The sequence below is a fragment of the Actinia tenebrosa genome, unplaced genomic scaffold, assembly GCF_029948245.1.
Source record: "Actinia tenebrosa isolate PJP-AT-01 unplaced genomic scaffold, QUT_ActTen_1.0 PGA_scaffold15__27_contigs__length_11533743, whole genome shotgun sequence".
NCBI lineage: Eukaryota > Metazoa > Cnidaria > Anthozoa > Actiniaria > Actiniidae > Actinia > Actinia tenebrosa.
This window is the reverse complement of record NW_028292575.1, coordinates 3,234,797-3,258,254: the sequence shown is the minus strand read 5'-3', so window position 1 is coordinate 3,258,254 and position 23,458 is coordinate 3,234,797. Positions and strand designations below refer to the sequence as shown.

The window sequence follows — 23,458 nt, the reverse complement described above, 5'->3', positions numbered from 1 at the left end:
TCGAATAAGCCATTCTGAGGTTGGGAGCTGGAAAACTTGAAGCTCAAGACATGCAAGTGTGGTGTGAAACCTTGTATTGAAAAGAAACAGTTCATATGTCAAAAGAAAGTGCTTGGCTTTGACAAAACAAATCTTGGAAATGCAACTATTGAAAACTTTAGCCCAGCATTCGTAAAATACACTCATGAATAAGAAACAGTATTGAAACAGACTAGACCCATAAAATCCAAAAAGATTCTGAAATGTTGATGGTTCTACTATATTTAGGAGTAATGACTTTAGTCCAGTCTCTTAGGCCCAATATTTACCGAAATCGTTGCAGAAGTGACTAAAGCAACATATTTGGAACAGAGCTTCGTTTTGGTGTAACAAACGATTTCAGAAGGGGGCCCCAGTGAAACGATGTCAGGAGGGGGGGGCCTGCTTGCAAAAAGGGGGAGGGGTGGGGTTGTTCTTGAAAACAGGCTATACAGTGTAAAAGCAATTTATTGAATATAAGTCAATTGATACAGCTTGAGTGGTTTAAAATAATGTTACAAGAAATGAATTTTATCACAGAAATTCGTACCTGCATGGACTGGTCTCTGTGTGTCATATGTCAAGAAAAACGTCTTACAGAACCACTGCGGTGCCCTCTTAATAGCCTTTAATATGGTATTGCTTTTAATGCATATGAAACCTTTCTGCAAACAGTATCTAAGTTTAGAGAAGCCAATTGCCTGCCCGTGGATTGAGCATTTAAAAAGAGCTTTGCATATAACAGAGCCAGTTGGCACAAATCATGCCATTTAAAATTTTCAAAGGCAAAGCTTGATAAGGCCTTGTCGAAGAAAAGAAAGAGTGATGATTACAATGACACTAGCAGAAGAGAATCAAAACGACGACATGCTAGACGCCTGCATCTTCTGTGGGAGTGAAAATGAGAACCTTGATCGAGTGACGACTTTCACTGTAGACGATACAGTGAGAATGATGGCTACAGAGCTTCAGGACATCGAGTCGCTGTCCAAATTAGCTGGTAGAGATATGATTGCAAGCGAATTAAAATATCAGTGAAATTGCAAGAGATAGTTCAAGAATCGATTCAGGTTGCTACTAAAAAAGAAAAGCCCTAACAACGAGAACGAGAAGAGATTGCAGAAAAACATGCTTTCTCGGAACTTGTATCATGCATGGAGTGCGCAGCAGAAAATGAAGTGCAAATTTTTAAACTGTCTGAGTTCCATCAGGTGTTAATAAGTTTCAGGATAGATATGGGTAATCAAAGAAACGGCTTTTTGCAAATGTAAGATTTTTTTTCGTTGCAAAATGTAGCGAACCATTTCCTGTTCCTTCTAAGAATGGCACATTTCCGACCAGACAAATAAGGGTTGGGTTGGTGAAAAGGTAACTGATCCATGAACTGGGTGTTGGTACCGTCACTCCACTTAAAGGTGTTGGTATTATCCTGGACAGACAGACCAATCCATGGGCCGTCTTCTCTATAATCTTGAAAATAAGCAAAAGACTGTGTTATAAAGATAACTTAAATAGCTGTTGGCGCATGTGCTAGAATTATAGCTTTAAAGAATATTCCCCACACACACAAACTACACAGTTTGGTGAAACTGTTTTTAGCGAAACGATAGAATTACTCAGAGTAATTTTCATCTAGGGCCTTCTAGAGCTAATTAGAATTTAGAAGTTTATTTTTTGCAGAGGGAGGAAAACTGGAAAACCCGGAGAAAAGTCCTCAAAGCACAGGAGAGAACCAACAAACTCTACTCACCTGCTCCCCACCGTGAAGCTAAATACAACTTCTGACAAGTTCCCTATATCATCTTGTAAGATAACGGTGGCGACCTTGCAATGATAGAGAAATGTGAATCATTGTCCAAAGTGTTCAAAAATGTTTCTATAATTGCAAGGTCACAACCGTTCTTGCTTTGATGCACCGCCACGGTTGCCTTTCAAGATGGCACAGGAAACTGTCAAAGGAACCATAAAGAACATGCAGTGCATGACTTACACATTGCTTTTTGTATCTCCTCGACATTTAGTTTCTTGTTAAATACCATCAGATGCTTCATGTTTCCATGGAACGTATTATCATTTTTGATTGTAGGCAATTTTTCTGAATTGATACCAAGGTGGTAGATACTGCGAGTAGTGCGCCTGATGTCTGCTTTTAGTGTAGAGTTTGTCGCTCGCCTCACGATTCCATTCAGAGCAATCTTGACTAGATTTTCTGTTTTGTTCCAGGTGACAGCGATGTGATTCCAGTCATCCATCGCAATTCTAAACAATTATTTACATGATCAGTACTGCTACTTTTTCGAAGCCGACCTTTGTACAATTATATTTGTGTAAACGCAGCGCAGTATGGCCGCTATTGCTTCGCTGATACGCGATTTTTGGAAGGTTTTTGATTGATTTGGCAATGATTTCGCATTTCATCCGACGAATACAAATTTTTACTAACCCACCAGTACTAAGTAATTTTAGACGTCTAGAATAGTACCCTTCACAGTTGCCTGCGCAATCTTGAAAGGTAGCCGTGCCTTTGCATCGAAGAGAGACGAACGGTGGGCTTGCAATGATAGAAACATGTGAATAATTGTTCAAGGTGTTAAAAAAGGTCTCTATCATTGCAAACTCACCGTTCGTCTCGCTTCGATACAAAGGCACGACTACCTTTCAAAGATGGCACAGGCAACTGTGAAAGGGACTATTGTCTAGTTCGAATGATATCTCTTTTACAAGGATGAGGGAAGAGGGAGAGAAACAACTATAATGGTTACAACTTCTAACCGCTATGGTCCCGGGTTCGATGGCTGGAGTCGTTATCACTAGGGAATTACTTGTTGGTTCGTCTCTCCTGTGTTTTGGGATTTTTCTTCGGGTTCTATTTTTGTTCCTCCGCAAAAAGCACCTTTTAATTTCTATTCGCGATCTGGTCTCGAAAGCTTACAAATGAGCATATTTTTGAGACTGCGCGGGCAATCAATCACTGCCTCTGCTTTATGACCGATATACTGATATTCTAGGAAGGGGTTACACATACTTTAGGTAATAAGTCGATACATTCCTTCCGTCTTCCCCACGCATCCAGAAAAATATAGATTTGAAGCGTCTATGGAGAGTCAATATGAATGTATGTGGAAAATACCAATCGGAGTAGATAGAATCAGTGTCAGCACTCTGATTAGCAGGCCTAACCCATAACATGAATGTGAATCCCTTGGGATTGAACACCACTGCCGGGACTTCTGCATACGTTCGGAATCCAGGGAAGTACAGTGCATTTTCTCCATACAGGACTCTGTACCTCGGAGTAGAAGGAGTCCCCACCAACCTGTGGAATATCAAAAAGGGTCTGGATGGGGCGGCACTGCTAACAGCCGACAAATGCTGACAGCTGACCAATGCATCAAACAGGCAACTGACAAAGAGTCTGAAATTTTACTTACAAAAAGCCCGACATTTAAAGTGCCTATGACACCTAACTCAAAATTTCGTTCAATATCATTAAATCATTACGTATACAATAATTTTTCTGGGGCAGTAAAATATCCTGTATAAAACATCATCGTCTTACTTAGGATTTAAAGAAAGGTTCTAGCAAAAAATAAAAAAAATAAAAATGAATACATAGTAATCAGTGCTTCGATTTCCATGTGATGGCGCGCAGGTAAACTGAAATGCCTCCTTTGACGTCACGTCATTATTATATTGGGAGTATTTCTTACTATCAATCACGTGACTTTTTGGAGTTGACTGGGGGCAAACAAGCGGTTGACAACTAGCAACTAGGGGGCAACTAGCGGATGCTAAGTCAAGACATATCAAAATAAGTCCTCAAACTATTGTATTTGACTATTTTCACGACATCAAACCAGAAAACAAGAGATCAAAACAACCTCCAGGATTCTACAAGCCATCATAAAAGAGCTATTACCGGAAGTGACGTCTATTGATAGCAACCTATAAACCTTGATATCTTCAAGATGAATCACTCAAACCATATAAAAACAATTTACTATTCAACTTTTTATTTCATTTAGAATCAATGCTGAAAATTTTCAATTAGGTGTCGACATTGGCACTTTATAGGGATAACAACTGACAAATAGTAAGCCTCCTTTGCAGCCGTTCTTAGGGAAACGTTGCGTGACGACCCTAAGAACGGCTGCAAAGGAGGTTTATAAATAGCCTGACACTTTGACAAAAGGCCTGTAACTTAACTTAGTATCGCAATTCTCTAATAAATCTGATCGGGAGAGAGCCGCCAATATAAACCCGATTGTCGACTCAGACATGTCGCACGCGATTGGATCAAGACATTTGATTGACTGCGAAAACATCACTTTTTTTTTGGTATCGACGTCTGGTTACTGAATATTACACGGTTCACATTCGAATGTCAACGTCTCTGAAAAAAAAAAAACACTTTTTCCTTTTTCGTTCTAACTTTTATGACACGAATTATTTCCTGATGATGTGGCAAGATGATAAAGGAAAATACAAGCTATTTTATATATTGCACTTTCTGCTACAGGTGAGTGAAAAATGTATCGTACAAAATTTGTCTTCTTTCAAGCTACGCTTCGTAAAAAATATTTTTTTCAAAATGTCTGAATGACAAAGAAACTACAGAATCGGTTATTCTTTTATCAACGCTTTGTATTACGAGGTAGAATGACGAATGATAAACTTAATCCCAGAAAAAATTTAATATAATCACAATACCTTTTTAGAAGAAAAAAAAGCTTCGATTTTTTAAACTCTGAATCTGAAATGTACTTGAGCGAGGCACTTGGCGAGAAATTTCCAATGCAATAGGATGCAAAAATGAAGTATATAAAGAAAACAAAAACATCTGTAAACTCTTCAAACAAAAAAATTTTTTTATAGGAAATATTTTTCAACAACGAGAAATAATGGCAAAAAGCGCCAAAAACTAGACCTTTGTATGAGTTTTGATTCCAAATTTCGTTTTGGGTTAACACTCAAAACCTTTTTTTAACAGTTAGAAACTGATGTACTATGATAAAACTGCCTGTTTAAAGCGGTATTTTCAATTGTACAAAGATGTTTTGTTGCATTTGTGTTAGAATGTTGCTTTGTCAGGCTTTTTTATAGAAAATGTATGGAAAATAAGCAAATGAAGGCCTAAATCTCATTTTCAAATAAAATTTTTGCTTTGGGTTAAAACTTTGATTCCACTTTTGTCGGTCATCTCAACTCCCAAACAAGTTAAACTTTCTGAATAACAAGATTTTAGCCTTGTACAACAGCCTTTCTTCAAGAAAATAGTTTTTGGCGCTCACCGCTTGAATATGAAAAGAATTTCTATCTTAAACTTCATCAAAACATTGTCATAATGATAGTGAAATTATGGTGGAAACGAAGTCAGCAATTCAACTAGTACTTAGCATATTAGCCCGGACCCTACAATATTTTAGCATTGGCTTGCCAAGTTAAGATCTGCTGCTTGCCTTTTGACCAAAAATCCAGTGAAATGCCTTACTTACTTGACATCATCATCCGATCCATCCAGTGGCCAGTACCTCACTATACCAGGCAAGTCATCACCTTTTACACAATAACAACACAAAACAGTTTAATTACAGTGCTATTTTTTGTAATTGATATATAATCGAGATACTAGATATTTGGCTGAAAATCGGTACATTTAAAGAATCTGGAAACATGCAAATTAGTTTATATATGGATATATACAGATATACTTTACTATTCTCTACAATATATATTAATGTATAAACCCGATCTCAAAAATTGTCAGAATAAATAGATAAATGTTAGAATTTTTGAGACTGGGTGTTTTTTAACGGCCATACGATATAACCGCCGTCGGACTCGTGGGGAGGTCGTGGTTCGTGTCCCGATCGGACAAGCACTTGGAGTCTTAAAATAACTGAGAAGAGGGTTTTTGCCTTTACAACAGTATTTATTAATGATTAGAGCTCGTGCTTCGGATAACCAAGTAAAATGGCTGTCCCTTCTCTCCACACTACCTCTTCCTGCAACGGAGGGACGTAAAAGAACCACTGAGGACGTAAAGAATTCTTGTCAGTGACCTCCCTCAGTATCTGACCTTTACTAACGTTTTTTTAATAGGTTGATCATGGGATGGATATGGGAATCAACAACGACAATAACAACAACACCCCCCCCCCCCCCAAAAAAAAGAGAAAAGGAAAGGAAAAGTAAAATCAAGTACCTTTCTCCTTTTTGATAAGCACATCCTTGACAAAGTTGTTTTCGTACGCAGTTCCTATAGACAACAGATCACCTCCCATGGTCTGGCAGTGGGTTTGTGCGTCAATCCAGGTTTGGTTCTCATGAAACATCTTTATTGCCGAGTTACCGAGACGATACCATTCATCGGGAAGTTCTAAAACAAATTTTAAAGTATGAAAATATTACCATGCAAAAGCTATGTAGTGAAGCTTCAATTCTAGTTATGGATTCATTCATTCATTCGCAAACCGGTTGGCTCAGTTGGTTGATCATCGGACTTTCGTGTGGTTAGAGTCCCGGCCGGACCAACACTCAGGGTCTTAAAATAACTGAGGAGAAAGTACTGCCTTATTTTGTAATTACATCTGCAAATGGTGAGACTTTCAAGTGGCTCGGATGACCACTTTAAATGGTGGTCGTAAGGTCGGAGGGACGTAAAAGATCCACTGAGGACGTAAAGAAACCCTGGCAGAAACCCTACACTTCATAATAAACATCTCTCATGCTTGTAAATTGTATAAAAAGCAATCTGTCATTCAACAACTCAATGTAAAGCGCCTTTGATTATATCTACATAGAAAGGGCGCTGTATAAATTATAAATCATCGTCATCATCATGTAATTAAATTGTGGTATATTAACTCACTTTCCTTGATCTTGCATTCGACGTTATCACAGTCATTTATTTCCTGGAGAAAAGTACAATAGACAATTAACTATAACCCGACGTATAACACAAACAAATACGGCATTCAACACCACTTACCCTCATTTGGTGGTACTGGGATCCCTGTGTTAGTACCAGGCTCCCTGGACTCGCTTTCTTGCTGGAGTTGTTCAGTTCACATTCAACCATCCCAAAATTGTTCATACGAACATTGATCGAGAAGCAATTCATGATCCATACGCATTTATCCCAGCACATCTCGACATAGGGTGTGGTCATGGTTGTTATCACGTGGTCTTTGAATTCTAAATCTTGTTCTTTGACAAAGCTGTACTTTTCGCAGGCGTGAAACATGTAGAAATGAATGACAAGGACGCCAACGGAGAGGAACCTCATTTTTGCGGTTTTTGAAGTTAAGTCATGCTAAGATAGACAAAAAAAAAAAAAAAAAGAATATAAAATCAGCATTTTTACATACTAACTAAATACACCAAGAACTTAGGAGCCTTGACAGTATTTATTTGTTTGAGTTCTGAAGTTCCTGAAGTTATTCCTTACGATGAAGTTTATCCCCTCTGATAAGGTAATAAACCTTATTACCAGTTTTTCAATTTTTTTTTCTTTTTAGACTCGTGGCTAGGAATGACTTGTCTTGCAGAGTAAAATTTTTAGATATGTTCAGTAATAACGTACATGAAAAAATACTCAATTCTGATTGGCTTAGAGCAGTGTTGTTAAAACGTAATACATTGCAAAAAAGTGTAATTCAGTGCAAAAAATATATAATTCAGTGCAGAAAAGTGTAATACAGTGCAAATTACAAACGGAATTCTCGTTTTTCATTGGATAATAAACAATAGAAAATAATTTAAGCCAATACACCGAATCGAAATATGGCGACCAATTTGAATAACTATTGTTCTGGTCTGACTAGCGACTGACTAGCCTCGTGATCACGTGCAAACACAAAAGCGTTTTCACATGTATGAGAGGCTAGTCAGTCGCTAGTCAGTGCAGAACAATAGTTATTCAAATTGGTCGCCATATTTCGATTCGGTGCATAAGATGACAGATTCTTATGATGAAAAATTTGAGGAAAATGTGAAGCAAATCGTAGGGGGAAATGGCATCCATTTTATCTTAGGTGAAAGTAAGATTTTACGGATTTTACCATCAAACAACTAAAAAATAGTTAAAAAAGAAAACACAAGTAAAAGTACATCGTTATTGCTGAATATATGGAAGAAATAGTGAGAAGAAAACAAATTATGACATGAATTGAGGGAAATGAGCCAGCCGATCCAACTCAACTCAACTCAGCTCAACTTTTTATTTAGTGCCATAATTTACAATAATACATAAAGTTATTTACCTAGTTAAAAGCACAAGCTAATTGCGACAGATAAACTGATTTTGATGCAATTAGCTGAAAATTTGAAAATTTATATTTTTAGGTCAGGCACTGAAAAGGTAATAGTAAAATACGAAAAGAGGAGGGGGGAGAAAAAGGGGGGGAAACAAAAGATATGATTAAGAGAGCTAAAGAAAATACTCGAGCGATTCTTTGCCGAAGTCAAGCAAAAACTAAAACAGAAACGAAAAAGACTATGAGCAAGACCATTAGATACGATGTGGTAAGTGCTTACACAATATTTTGGTCTACAAGATCCCAAGCTGGACCGCAAAGTTTTCTAAACACTTTCAACAACTGTCAGGTATTTTTTATTTTTATTTTTCAATATGCAACTTCAGCTAGCTGCAAAGTTAGCCAATCCAGATGTCTTCATTCATAGTGATTCAGATTTACTTAACCGGAAAAAAACTTTTTACAATAAGCATATAGTCATTTTTTTTCTTTTGATGAGTGGTATTTACGAAAATAATAGCATAAGTGAGAAAGCAAGATGAGTTAATAGATGAAACCAATGTTCCGATCCGAAAAGCTGAGATGGGCCGGCGCGTCAAAAAAGTTCAAAATGTAAAGCTAAAGCCTCTTTTAAAATATACATATATATTTTAATTTTATACTATCTATTTCACACATCGTACTATCTTAGAAAAGAGGTGTTCTAAAAATAGATATGACCTATTCAGATACCCAGAGAGAAGTATGAAGACGAATCAAAATTTGAGACAATACAGTGAGCTAAAAATAGATATTACCTATATCCAGGTTGGGGATTAAGGGGGATCGCTCCGGAGTTTCCAAAGCGGTCGCTGATTGGTTCTCACATCAGAAGAATCGTCATAATTCTAAAAAAAACAGATATGACCTTCCCCAAGAGAGCCGGAGAGGTGGCAACGGAATTTCCACAACACTGCTGATTAGCTCTTAGTAGCTATGAGGTAATGATACGGGGTCATTCTAAAAACAGATATGAAGTATTCGAAGATGAAGTATGACGTCACTATAAAGAGTGTGACGTCACTTCATAGGGGTGACGTCATTGCAAGAGCAGATCCACGATCATCGCCAACTATTCCGGTCATGCGCCCGCGTACAAATGCAGCGGTGTCGCTTGAAAGTGTTAGGCGAGTTAAGTCAGATTTTACAAAGAAATGTATAGAGAGTCAAGATAGTTTTCGATTTATAAATTTCTGTGTAAACAGTTTTCCACTTGCCGGGGTAGAAGAAAAATATATAACATTAAAGCATTTGATTTTTAACAAACATGCTTTAATATGTTTGGAAAAACCTTTTCGTCTCGATAGTTAGATTTTAACAGCCTTCTTGCCATATGTGCTTTGTTAAATTGCAAGAAAAACACAAAATGTCAAATATTATAAACACCATTTCTCAAAATCAGAGCTAGTTACCTCATTTGCCGGGGTCGATCCTTAAAATACACACATTCTAAATTACTGATGTCGAATCTGTGGTCGATTGAACGAATTTATACTTTTCGTTTTTTACTTTCAATAAGCTCCGATTTGAGACGAGATTGTGAGATCCTCTCTTCAAGAATAGGCACTTTGTGAAGTAAAAACCTTGAAAATTATTCGCAAAATACGGCATGTTTGGTACCAAAATAAAGCTTGAATCCTCAGCTCTCGTTTGCCATCATTTGTAATAGGATACCTATTAAAGCACAGGAATACCGTAGCAAAAAAGTTTTGTTTCTCTAAGTCCGGGCCTGAGAGAGCTTGGGCTTCCTGTGGTTTCTATTTTATACATGATATCCGCTGACTTACCGAGCGGCGCATGGCCGAAATAGTTGGCGATGCCACCCTGATCCACCAGACGCCCCTTCTGTATACTGCTATCGTCAACCAATATGGCGCAATGACGTATTATGCACCTGCTCTGTAAGACCTATATCTGTTTTGGGGGTTGTTTAGTTTACCTAATTCTATAACACTGAGCTGGAAGAAAAAATATCTAAAATGATATTAAAAGAAGCAAAAGGGAAAAGCCATAAGCAGAACTTAGAACTGTGTCATTTAGAGACCTTCTGACGACGAGAACGAGTTTCTTGGCAGTCATTTCGTAGTCGTGGTCGTGTAAGCAGATTGAAAATTTAGACGGCTTTAAGAAGTCGGAAATTCACTACGATTCAGTATTAACCACGCGCACAGAACCAATTTTAAAACACGTCTACTCGTACTTGATCTCGTACTCGTTCGATTTAAAAGTCTCTATTTTTTTTAACGAGGCGACACTACTTACCGAACCCTAGCTGGAGAGGACAGAAAAATTCCTGGATAACATGAAACTAACTCTACACTAATGTAAAGTCGATTTCATTGGAAAAACATCACAACAGTTAATTTTTAGCAAGACTTAAACTCGGTGGGGAACACGATTTAGTGCACCAGTGCGTCATTCACAAATCTTAACCAATCACGCGGAATACTCTCCAAATCTTGTTTATATAAAAAAAAGAATGCTTCTTTCATAGGCTTTGTCAGCATAGTATAAATATTTTGCAGTAAACCTGACAAAACCACTGTTTACGAGTCATGGTAATATCGTAAAGGGTGTATACGCTTCCTAATTATTATTTTTTCATTATATCTCTATTGAATTGTGTAACTTGAACTTAATGTAGGATTTAACATGCACATAAACTTTTACAAAATTAGGTATAACTTTATTGATATATCATTTTTTACCAGCTACAATTTCATCTTGGCCTTTGCTCATTCTCCCGCTTAAATTTATATCAAAGGGTTTTCTTGTTGGATATGGAAAGTTTCTCGCACGAGCTCGTGCTTATAATGCTCTCAGTTTTGTAGGACTTTTTGGGGCTAAATCGATTGACATTTAAAGATTAGGCCGACGAGGTCGAGTTTTCTAGAAGTCAATAGATAGTCGATGAGGCGCGTAGCCTAGCGAGTAGTCTAATTGTTTTAGCATAAACCTACTAGCTAATATTATAGTAATGAAAACAAGGAATGACACTGAAAACTTTGTACAAAGCGACGGTCAACCGCCGGCACTGTTTTCATTCATCTTAAATTGCGAACTCGACCCGATGTCTCGCTCTATTTCTATAGCTTTTTGTCTCTGTTATCACACTCAAAACTCTCTTTCCAAGATTTTTTTTCCTTTTTATCTGTACTTGGGATCATTTTTCTAATTAATGAGTGATAAACTGAACCGATTTATATACGAATATTTTGTTGTCACATCATTCAAAGGCATGCCATGTTGACAATTCGCTTAAGATTCTTGTCAGTTAACTTGCACTTTTTTATTGTTTCGCCTGTTCTTACCGTTTAAGATTCTTCTTGAATACATGTAAAAAAGTTGTCTTTTGAATTTTTTCTATTCTTTGAGGAAATCTCTTAAAATGCAACCGTTATCTCAGTAGTCAGTTGTTTGTCCGTCGTAAGTTTGCACATGAAAATCTCAATGTAATCTGACGGCCGCTTTTTCGTGTTAAAATTGCCATAATTCTTCAGTTTTTTTTTATTTTTTATTTTTAATTTTGATCTGTACTGTCCAAAACCTCCATTCCTTTACTTGATACAGTCTTGTATTTTCTACAATGGATTATTAAAGGCTTTTTAGAAAACAAGCAGAGATTTCGACGAAACTTGAGCATGCATTTGATTTTTTCAATCAGATCACAGGATTCGTGATAGTATGCTAGTAGGTTTATGCTAAAAGTATATAGTTGAACACAAACGACAACTGAAATTTCGGAAGCTCTATTGGACATCATCATCGATCGCTCATCGTTTACTTGCCTGCTTCAAAGATATCTCTATGCATTCATATGATATTTGTAACATCGCAGCATTCACAGAAAATGATGGTTGGGTTTTAAAAAAAAGAGTATTGGGAAAAGAGAAAAAAATAAATATTGATCGTTAACATACTTTTCTCATTGACCGTCGTATTCATTTAGCTTCAACATATAAATAATGAAAGGCCATTAACAGAAAAAAGAATGTCACATTGATTCATCTCTGAAAAATTCAATAGTTTTCAATCTTGAATATTTTTATATTTATTTTTATATTTATATTTATTTATATTTATAAGTTATAGAATCTTAAAAACAGCAGAATTTACAAAACAATTCTAGTTTAGTGGTACCAAGCAAAATAAAAATGTAAATGAAAATGTAGCAGTGACATTGATTCTTTTTTCTCTTCTTCTAATTGCCCTATTTCATGATGACGTCACATCAAAACAAACTATTGTTTTAACGAGAAGATATAACTAGCTAAAAACTAGTGTGTGAGCTGCGTCGGTGTTTCTAATGAAACAGTAATGATAAAAAGGTAAATAATACACCGTGAAAAGACAAAAAAACTTACTGACGTTTCGGACGCTAGTCCTTCGTCGGAGTAAAAATGAAAGACTGGTAGAAAGGAGTGTTTATATGATAGAATAAGAAAAAGGAAATCGCCCCATGTAAGGGAATCCGGAATCCGGAATCCAGGAAATTTTAGGCTTTGGAATCCGGAATCCAGTTTATAATGGAATCCGGAATCCACCCTTTTGGAATCCGGAATCCGCTACTTTGAAATTCAAAGTACACACTCAAATGCTATCGCCTCGACCTAGACTGAACCGATGTAGCCCTTCCCCCACTGTGTAATATCTCCACCAAGAATATCTGTCATCAGATGCTGATTTAATTGATAGACAATTCTACTTATACTGGCAAGTATATCAAATATAATTTTCAGAGAAAGTAACTAAAATTAAGGATATGGAATCCGGAATCCGCAATACAAACGTTTTGGAATCCGGAATCCAGTGCTTGAAATCCGGAATCCAGAGTCTCGGAATCCGGAATCCAGCGCTTGGAATCCGGAATCCACCATAAGTCCGGATTCCCTTATATGGGGCGAAAAGAGACCAATGGGAACAAGGTAGGCAAGGAAACAAAAACAAACAATCAAAAGACAAAAGAAAGGGTTAGTTGAAAGCAAAGCGTTCATTAATCCCCTTGGGACTAAGAGTCCCCTCATTGCCACTCTTATGACATCCCTTTTATTATGGTCATTTAGATAAATAAGGTACTTGAACCAAATCTCCAGAATGTTCCGACATTTGTAAAACAATATGTTACCTGAAACATGTCCGCAACAATAGAATACAAATTTATTGAGGTCGCACTGCGATTAAACAATCCCTACGCAATGTAAACATGAAATTATCGTGTGGATGTTTACGAGACTTCAGGCAAATTTTGGGGAAAAGGTGAAGGCATTCGGAATCACTTGAAGAATTACTAATGATTGTTGTGGTACTGCTATTTGAGACGGAATGGACGGCACAAATGGTTGTCGTGATAATGCTATTTTATCTTGCACGTACTGTCTCTTGAATAGCGACCCATTTTCATATTCTTCGATTGCACGTTACGTTATCGCGGCCATGTTCGTGCCCTTTAACAAAAGATTTCCCATTAGAATCCATTGTTAATGGCACCACAATGGCCGCCATGTCTTTGTCTTTTGACTCCCTTGGGAATGTTTGCAATCCATCAATTGATCAGTGAGTCTATCCAAATTGTAAAGATTTTAGTAATTTTTGTTCGAATTCATGTTTCATTGGTTAGATGTGGCCTTCAGAGCTTCACTTGAGGTCGTGTGAACCGCAGGTGCTCTCAAAAATATATTTACCAGTAATTAAGATTGACATTTTTTTCAAAGAAAAACAAGGTTTTGTTTGCTGTACGTGGAAATTCTTGCTTGAAAGCAACACTTCGGCGCCTTTGAAGATTTGTACCGAATTACAAGTTTTGAACAAGTTGAAAAAAGTCGATCGCGCTTGGCGTTGTGTAACGTTGACAGAATTTTGTCAGTTTCTAGACTTATCTAAACAAACTTGGACCTTAAGCTGCAGGAACCAAGTATTTTACTCAATAAGCATCCCCCTTTTAGAGTGAAATGACGTCTTTTGGGAGTGCGTTACTTATAACAAAAGTCATCAAAGATAAGCTCTTGGCGTAGCCGTTCTCTTTAGTACGTAAAAATAGGACATTTCACGTCTTACTTTCAGCATAAGACGGTAATGATGCACAGTGTTTCGTACATTCCAACGAGTATCTATTGAATAGCGCAATTAGTGCTATTGTATGGTTGCCGTCGTCTTCGTCGTTGCCGTCCTGCAGCTTAAGGTCCCTAATGGTTCAAGTGCGACCCGGGCCTAAGGCTGCATTGTAGTTAACTCGTAATGTTACTCCCGTGATCGCACGATAACTGGCATTGACATTCACAAGAAAGATCCCGTGTCTTTTCTTCAGTTATTATTCATTTATCCTTTATATTTGTCATTTCATTTTATTTCTTTAAAAAAAACCCAGGCTTTTCATTACTTTTTTTTCATGTTTTTACACATCCTTGTTCTTACCAGCTACACTGTTTGTTTTTTTGTTTTGTTTTTGTTTTTTTTTTTGTTTTTTTTTTTTGCTGTAGGTTTAGAGGGAATTGCAGCCAAAATTTGAATTCGAATCTCGGAAATCGTTACCGTCAGTTTAAATTTCGGCTACTGATTAACCAATAGATTTTGAAACGAAAAATTAGGCACGCCGAAGTTAAGATAATAGTCCCTAGCTTGATATCGTTGGTATGATCATGTTAGTTGTGGGACCACTAAAAATAAACTCTCTCAAGTAAAAAGAAAATGAGTGTATAATTTTAAGTTTAAACGAACCATAAGGAACTAAGACTATGGGGGTATTTATAAGCTGTAATCATGGTTTTACTTCAAACCCGTGAAACAAAACTTACTTCTAATTGGGTAATCGTTTAATAGGTACAAAAATAACAAATGTAAATCAATGAGTATCATCGCAAGATTGAAATACCGTTACTCTCTTTTGCTGATGTAAGTAATATGCTTTTATTAAGGTGCAAATAGTACAAAGATGAAGGGAGTTATCTTGTACCTGTGCATATAGTGTTCCTCCTTAAGCACAAAGTCACCTACGCTTCCTTGTGGACCGAAATACAAACCCAAACCGTGCAGTTGCATGGATCCACTTTAGCAACACCAGAGGTGAACACTCTCTTTCAATGCTATAAAAAGTGTGAAGATAACATTCATTGTGCAAGCATCAACATGAACCTGACGAACAAGACATGTGAACTGAAGTACTCTACCAAGACCAGACACCAACACGAGGAATCCGATAAACCCAATATATTTTACATGGAGATTAGAGATGCACTAGGAACGACGCCTCTCAACCCAATACTATCCTGTAAATGGTTTAAGAACCTTGACAACCAGGTAAAGACCGGTGTTTACTAGATGAAGTTGAATGAGCCATCCTCTGTTCCATTCCAAGTGTTCTGTGACATGACCACCGATGGAGGAGGCTGGAAACTTGTCTACAGCTATCGAATTCTCCAATAAGCAACTTTAATGCCTACAGTAACGCAGTCACTCCAATACCAAACTGGCCTGTCAGTTGGTCTCCTAGTGCCGGTTGGGTGCCTCAATTATGACATGCATCACAGTATTAAGTATAACAAATCGAAAATCGAAAGTCAGTTATTCACATCGTTCACAATCAGTACTGACAGTAATGTCATTTTACTTAAATGTGTTAGGATGAAAAAGTACACTAAAATCCATTCCGCGATAGTGTGTTCACTTGCTATGTATTGATGGTTTTTACGGGCGCCATGTTGGATGAATTCAACAAAAGATTCGTCATTAGTCTCTTTTGTTATATCCTCCAACATGGCTGCCATGTCTTTTGTAATTACATTCTCTTGGGAATGATTGAAAACCAGCAATACTTGACATGTATTAAAAGCAGAAAATTTGCAGACAATACATTTATCATATCAAGTTAATAAAGTCAAATCAGAGGTAAGCCTCATATACAGAACTTCTTAGGATCGTCATGTCACACAACGTTTCAGAAACGTTGTGTGACGACCTGACGACCTCAAGAATGTCTACGTACGTAGGAGGCTAATGAGAGGTTTAGTTCAATCTTTTCTTGGGGGCATAGTATTCGGTTCTTACTTTGTAATTATTACTGTAGTTGTTCGTTGTGGTGGTTAAAATTCAAAGATACAGCTCAGTTGAAGAAGAGCTTTTTCTTACAAAAAGTTGACTTCAGAGCTGAGCAAGAATGTAAGCAACGACAAACAGAAGGTGCAGACTTGGAAGCAATGTGTGCTTAGAGGAATTAGAAGAAATGATTTTGCAATTGGCAACTCCACCCATGCACTGTCTGTCACATTTTTGGGCAGCACACTTTGAGTAACAAACCCCTCCAGTGCAATAATGCCGGCAATCTTTTGTCTCACTTGTACATTCCATCGTGCAGTTAAAGCAATCCTGAAAGCATTCCTCAGCTGAACATACTGCCCTTATGCATCCCTTGCCACACTCCTGGTTGCATGTTTTCTTTGCTTTGCACTCCATGGAACAGCTATCGGTTCCACAAGTTTGAAAGCACGTATCTAGATTGGCGCACTTCATGTCTGGGCAACTGGTGACAGTGGCATTAACGCCAGATGGTGACCTATCACACTTCTGCAAACAAGCTGGAACAGAAAATAGTCACAAAAATGTTCCCTTTTGTAACTTTTACTTACTTAGATAAAACTTATTTCGGAAGCTGCTTTTTTAGATCAAAATAAATCTATCAGTTTTCTCTGTAATTACAGAGTGGGACAATCACGAACGGAACCCTCAGAACCATACTAGGTGAAAGCCCAAGATCGAATTGGAATTTAGAAGTTGGTTTTTGCAGAGGGAGGAAAACCGGAGAACCCGGAAAACCCTCGAAGCACAGGAGAGAACCAACAAACAACTCAACTCACATACAACACTGAGCTCGTAGGGACTCGAACACGGGTCGCATTAATGATAGGCGAGCACTCTCACCACTACGCCACCCATGCTTCCCTGTTAGGTCACTCATGCTTCCCCTGCAAAATGGTGGTGAAAGATCATTTCCAGATCAACATACCTGGATATTTCTAATAGTTTAGGATGAAAGTTCGAAAATGTATCAAATATGAGATTTATAAACTTTATTATGAGATTACTGATGTCGTCATGGTTAGAGTCAATTTTCTAAATTGCTTAACGCCATGTGCATTGCTACGCGGCCACCCCATACAAAAATCGCGACGTGAATTTTGCAATAGACTGCCGTCAATCAAACACGTTGACATCATTTACACACGTGTGCGATTCAAAAGGCGCCAAAACTTGTCGATTGTTTACAAGTATTACGAGCCTCACTCACCGGGCCTATCCGGACCGATCCAACGCGTGTAAAAGACGTCAACGTGTTTGATTGACGGCAGTCTATTGCAAAGTGCACGTTGCGATTTTTGTCTGGGGTGGCCGCGTAGCAATGCAAATGGTGGTAATTTGTATAGGTAGACATTCGCATGACCTCAAATACAATTCGTAGTTTTTAGGGTACTGTACATGTATGAGTGATGTTTGGAAAGTTTTATAATTGGACGAGCCTTTAGGCAAGTATTTATAACTTCCTAATTGTATGAGAAGATGGTGCGATTTTTTGTTAATAATACACTCAACAAAATTCAGAAACTTAATTGGGACTCTACAGAATACAATTTGGGATTTAATTGTACTCCTCTTGTCCAATCAGAATCAAGTAATTTTGTTGAGTGTATCATAATAAGGTTTCTCACTTTTCTCTAAAAGACGATGGCTCAGTTTTGTATGTGAGAAAAGTTGTTTGTTAATTAGTCCTCTCCTGCACTTCAAGGGTTTTCTGGGTTCACCAGTTTTCCATCCTCCGCAAAATCAACTTTTAGTTCTAATAGACCTATTCGGCTTGGGGTAATGTTTTTCCATTTCAGACCATGTGACATTCCCTTGAGAATAAGATTCTTTGTTTGAGCTGTGTCCATATTTATGTGTTTTCTCACGTGCAACCGAGCGCAAACCTTAAACAAAGAAATGATACTCTAGGGAATGACATGTGGTTTGAAATGGGAAAACATTATGTCAGAGCCAAAGAGGTCTATTGTAATTCAGTGGATGATTAAGAGCCAATTTATGAAAATGCCACTGTTAAATCATGTCTGTACACAATCAGTCAGCCTCATGTCTGTACACAATCAGTCAGTCAGTCAGTCAGTCAGTCAGTCAGTCAGTCAGTCAGTCAGTCAGTCAGAAATACAATATAGTAATATATACTTCTAGAATTTATATACTAACCATTGAATGACTCAGAAGTATTAGAAGTTTCATCTGAGCAGACGCATTTCTGAGATCCACACTGCAATTCACATCTATTATTTGCAACAGTTCCAGGAAATTGGCTAGAACAGGTTTTGCCAGAAGACTGAGGTAAAAGTACAACAACTCCAGCCAACAGGATGACACTTTTCAAAAACATCTAAAAACACAAGAATTATCATTAAAGGTCAAATCTGAGATGAATTCTTAATGGAGTCATGTCCTCCCAAGCACAAATCTACTCTAGCACTCAGGGGGCAGTGAAACAGGCTTAAGTGGGCACTTAAGAGAGCATTTTAAGGAGAATAGATTTTAATTAAAGGTTATTAGGCACATTCATTTCTGGTCTCTTGTGGATTTTCATTACAAGTAGGTGCCGAAATTATAAACTGAAAAACATTAATAATAATAATAATAAAAATAATAATAATGTAAACTTTATTATGTTTTCCAAATTCAGTCGTAAATCTCTCTATACATAGGTAATTTACGATCAGCTACTTGAATCTTTTACACATAAGTACATGAAAAATACTAAAAATATTAATTACACTTTTTTTTCACATTTAGTTGTAACGAGAAGTTAAAACTTCGTCAATTCAGGGTCATCCCAGACTTTGTTTCTACAGCAAAATATATAATAGGTATAATAATAATAATAATAATAATATAATAATAATCCATGATAAGGAATGAGGATAAGATACTAGGATATCCTGCAAAGTTGTAAAGTGTAAATTATCTCACAGATTAAATTAAATGTCCACAATAAAATAATAATTAAATTTTTTAAAATTTTTTAGAGCAGGCTGATTATTTTGACAGCTTTTGCTGATGTGGGTCTGCTTTCACTCACACTCATCGCTGTTATATTTAATATTTTATCCACACAACACTCAACGTTGGTTTGAAAGGGTTGGAGGGTTTGAAAAAGGGGCCATGGGCACCCTGTGACCCCCCCCCCCCCCCCCCCCTCTGGATACGTCCCTGCATGTTCAATATTTTATGGGAGTATATTTTTTTGAAAGCGGTATGATTTACAAAGAAATGTATGGTCGTGTGCGAGAGTTACTATAAATAAGACATTCTCTTTCGATTTCTGGAGTCGGTTTTGCTCGTAGCTTGAATTTTTTTTTTTTTTTTTTTTTTTTGTAATGAGGAAAAAACGTAAACAAAGATACAAAGATCTGCCTATAAACTAGACGCTAGGAAAAGGAAGGATGGCGCAAGAACGCCTGCTCACTTCATTTGAATACAGCAAAAACATACAAATGAATCACAGATATTTTCAAAAAAAAGCAAAACTTAGATATTTACTTTTCAAGTTGCTTCACTGACTATACTCTTTATCCAATATGACGATTTGCTTGTTGTATTTTTTCAAAATGCTTTTGATGCAAAACCTTTTCCAGACCCCCCTTCAATCGTTTAAAAAGTTCCTCCCAATCCTCCTTTTGACCTTTCGAGGCTCCCATATTCCACAAAAAAAGATTAAGGTACCCCCATTTTCTAATCCGCCACCCCCCCCCCCCCACTCCCCCCCCCCCCCCACCCCCCTCAGCATCATTAAGGCATGGCTCTCAGATGAAAAACTGATTAGCTATATCATAGCCAGTTTTTTACGAATCTTCCCCAAACTTGGCAAGTTAATGTCTTTTGTGAAAAGAAGGAACCTTAGAGCCTTGGTTACCATGGAAACTAAGTCACGTGACCACAAGGCCGCCATCTTGGATTTTTAAACAAGCCGTTTGTAAACGTACCGAAACATCTTTAAAAGTCATGAAAATGCAGATTACTATTCATATTTACTATGCCTATATGGATCTAATTAGATATCTTGGAAATTATTTTAAGTTTAATTTTTAGAATATTTTCTATTTTTTCTAAAAAATTAAAAATATTCTAAAAATTAAACTTAATATAATTTCCAAGATATCCAATTAGATCCATATAGGTATTGCAAATATCAAAAGGAATATGGATTTTCAGGACTTTTGAAGTAGTTTCAATACGATTACAAACGATTTTTTAAAAAAATCCAAGATGGCGGCCTTGTGGTCACGTGACCTAGTTTCCATGGCAACAGATATGCGGTAATTGCTTGCCTTGAGGAATTACTACTACGAGCCAAATTTGGGGAAGATTCATTGTAAACTGTCAAAGATATGAATAAATAACTGATTTTCCATCACTTCCTCAAAAGAGCCATGCCTTAATGGTGCTGAGCCCCCCCCCCCCCCCCACCCCCATCCCCCCCGACTTAAATAATGAGTGGTCCCTTAGATTTAGAAAGGGAAAGGTGCGTTGTAAAATTAGGTATGCCATGTTTTCTTTATTTTCTTCTTAATAGTGCCCCAAAGGACTGGAATGGATTGCATGTCGAACTAAGATCTCATCACACGAACCGATAAGGTATTTAGGAAAAGACTTTGATCATTCCAGCTAAGTTTTAAATTAAGTTTCGCTGATTTATAGAGAGAGAGCAAACGCTGGATGCATGTAATGGGGTCGGAGTCGGCAGTCTTTGGCCCTATTTCATGTGTTTGGGCTATATACACAGGGGCGGATCCATGGGAGGGGTGCAGGGGGTGCGCACCCCTCCCTGGTTGCACCTTGTGCCCCTACTTCAAAGATAACCAATACTGTTTCTTACCTTCGATTCTAAGGGGTGCACCCCTCCCTGGGTTAACTTTGTGCGCAGCACCCCAGCTCGCTGAACAAAATCCTGGATATCCGCCCCTGATATACATGTAGTTCAATTTTTATTATTCTTTTCTTGGTATACATTTATTATATTTTTTATTACTTATTTAAATTTTAGCGTACAATTTAATTAGCCTGGTCTGTTATATTTTAATATTTCTATATTTTAATCATTTATATATGTATTAGTTACTCTTTAAGCGACGGGCAAGTTGGTTGGTATCACAAATTAAAAATCATTCATTGACAATTATTTTGTTAAATCCAACTAAGATGGCGGCTGTGACGTCGTGTGCAAACGAAGAATAAACGCAACATACTTTTTCAGGCTCAAAATAAAAAAGGGTGTTAGGTAGTAACCTACCATATAAAGGGGTTTTTTTGCCCTAAATTCCACACTTTTTTAAACTACTGTCAGTTATGGGCTGTGCTGTTGAATGAACCTATTTTGCAGGGACGGGACTGACTTGAAAAAAAATCTAGCTTGGGCACCCTATGTCTACAAGTACTGATCAGCAAGTCCTCCGGCATCGCATTCAACAAGAGCGTTATATAGCTCTCCGACAGTAAAATCACGACTGACGCATACTGTGTTAAGTATTGCCTCTGCTGGATCATCTTTCCTATCGTAGTAACCAAAATTATTGCTTGAGATCCCCAATTCGTTTGCTAACAGCTTCCACTTTTCTTGTCCTGTTCGGAACAAAGCAAAATAGTGTGAATGGCAGTTTCTTTTTTTTTTTTTTAGCTCGTATAAAATGCAACAAGTCGTTCAACATGCAGCAATACTACCCAAAGTTATGCTCAGCAACTCGTCTAATTTGCTGCATGTCCCCTTAATAGGCCACCGTATGTGTTTATCAGTGGCAAGTGAAAAATATCGAAATATTACCACATAAGGAACGCGTCAGTTCTTGTCTCACACGGCGATTCATGGTGCTTACTAATCCATAATTACTGTATGCAAGAGGACCTAAAAATATAGATATATATTAATATAAGGCATTAGCAGATGGATGGAAGGAGGGATGGAGGGAGGGATGGAGGGAGGGATGGAGGGATGGAGGGAGGGATGAAGGGATGGAGGGAAGGAGGGAAGGAGAGAAGGAGGGAGGGATGGAGGGAGAGATGGAGGGAGGGATGGAGGGATGGAGGGAGGGATGAAGGGATGGAGGGAAGGAGGGGAAGGAGGGAGGGATGGAGGGAGGGATGGAGGGAGAGATGGAGGGAGGGATGGAGGGATGGAGGGAGGGATGGAGGGATGGAGGGAAGGAGGGAAGGAGAGAAGGAGGGAGGGATGGAGGGAGAGATGGAGGGAGGGATGGAGGGATGGAGGGAGGGATGAAGGATGGAGGGAAGGAGGGAAGGAGGGAAGGAGGGAAGGAGGGAAGGAGGGAGGGATGGAGGGATGGAGGGATGGAGGGAGAGATGGAGGGAGGGATGGAGGGAGGGAGGGAGGGAGGGAAGGAGGGAGGGAGGGAGGGAGGAAGGGATGGAAAGATGGAGGAAGGGAAGATATTAACTTTATTTAATCACAGTGGTTCTATCAAGATTTACAATATAAATTATAAATTACAAATTTTGGTCTCCCTAGAAGCCGTGCAAAAAAATATGCATAAATATAAAGATATAACCAAGGATATATTAAATGTAAAAAGAATTACTAATATATATTGTTTGATGCAGAGACCATAATCCTTCGATTTTGAATTTACTCGAGGACTTCTCTTCCTTTAAGGAAATTGGAAGAGAATTCCATAATTTAGCTCCCGAAAAGACGAAGCTTTTCATATAATAATCTGTTCTTGCACGCGGGATTTGTAAATCAAGTCTCGTCTTCTCTCTCAAAGGGAGAATGAAAGAAAGAAATTGAAAGGGTTAAAAATCAATAAAGTAACATAGGGGGAGAAGCTTCTTACAACAATTTTTTTCATACCTGTCATCCCAGCGGGTATATATTTTCTTAATTCTTTAATAATATCCTTTCTTTCGATCTTTTTGAACTGACTACAAAAATATCGACATTTCTTCAAAGCATCTCTTGGAGGATTTTGCATACAGTGTTTCTTCTGGTCCAGCTTTTTGGAAAGGATGTTGGCTGCCCCCGAGGGATCAACCACTCTTAAATCAATGTCCTTGTACAAGGCAAGGTACTCCGAATGATACACTTCTGTAAATTAATAATCAAATAG

The 23,458-nt window shown here is 37.8% G+C and overlaps 3 protein-coding genes across 3 annotated transcripts in view; all 3 read right to left on the bottom strand.

Moving 5' to 3' along the window:
• Positions 1-470: 470 nt before the first annotated feature.
• LOC148910855 (uncharacterized) lies at positions 471-7,327 on the bottom strand. The gene is made up of 7 exons (XM_089030287.1): positions 7,010-7,327; positions 6,890-6,932; positions 6,224-6,397; positions 5,514-5,574; positions 3,044-3,334; positions 2,009-2,277; positions 471-1,488 (listed from the first exon to the last, which is right to left on the bottom strand). The coding sequence occupies exons 1-7, from the start codon at positions 7,304-7,306 to the stop codon at positions 1,262-1,264; spliced, it is 1,362 nt and encodes a 453-aa protein (XP_088886413.1). The 5' UTR covers positions 7,307-7,327; the 3' UTR covers positions 471-1,261.
• A 7,775-nt stretch (positions 7,328-15,102) lies between these two features.
• On the bottom strand, positions 15,103-19,425 carry LOC148910854 (uncharacterized). The gene is made up of 3 exons (XM_089030641.1): positions 19,420-19,425; positions 18,543-18,723; positions 15,103-16,882 (listed from the first exon to the last, which is right to left on the bottom strand). Exons 1-3 carry the CDS (start codon positions 19,423-19,425, stop codon positions 16,449-16,451), a joined length of 621 nt encoding a protein of 206 aa, XP_088886767.1. The 3' UTR covers positions 15,103-16,448.
• Positions 19,426-21,345: 1,920 nt separating this feature from the next.
• The window catches only part of LOC116302762 (uncharacterized), a 7,673-nt gene continuing 5,560 nt past the window's right edge, over positions 21,346-23,458 (bottom strand). Inside the window, exons 8-10 of the mRNA XM_089030640.1 lie at positions 23,203-23,436; positions 22,159-22,239; positions 21,346-21,959 (exon numbers count right to left, since the gene is read on the bottom strand). Of these exons, the coding sequence (XP_088886766.1) occupies positions 21,766-21,959; positions 22,159-22,239; positions 23,203-23,436 (509 nt within the window). The 3' untranslated portion in view covers positions 21,346-21,765. The remainder of the gene's footprint in view (positions 21,960-22,158; positions 22,240-23,202; positions 23,437-23,458) is intronic.

What these genes read in the sequence shown, in the direction of transcription:
- LOC148910855 (XM_089030287.1), bottom strand. Translation starts at nt 7,306, where the DNA reads ATGAGGTTCCTCTCCGTTGGCGTCCTTGTCATTCATTTCTACATGTTT. An exon ending in CCCAGTACCACCAAATGAGG is followed by an intron (nt 6,933 to 7,009) that starts GTAAGTGGTGTT and finishes ACTTTTCTCCAG; the next exon opens with GAAATAAATGACTGTGATAA. An exon ending in GTATCGACTTATTACCTAAA is followed by an intron (nt 2,278 to 3,043) that starts GTATGTGTAACC and finishes ATAATTGTTTAG; the next exon opens with AATTGCGATGGATGACTGGA.
- LOC148910854 (XM_089030641.1), bottom strand. An exon ending in TACTTCTGAGTCATTCAATG is followed by an intron (nt 16,883 to 18,542) that starts GTTAGTATATAA and finishes TTTCTGTTCCAG; the next exon opens with CTTGTTTGCAGAAGTGTGAT.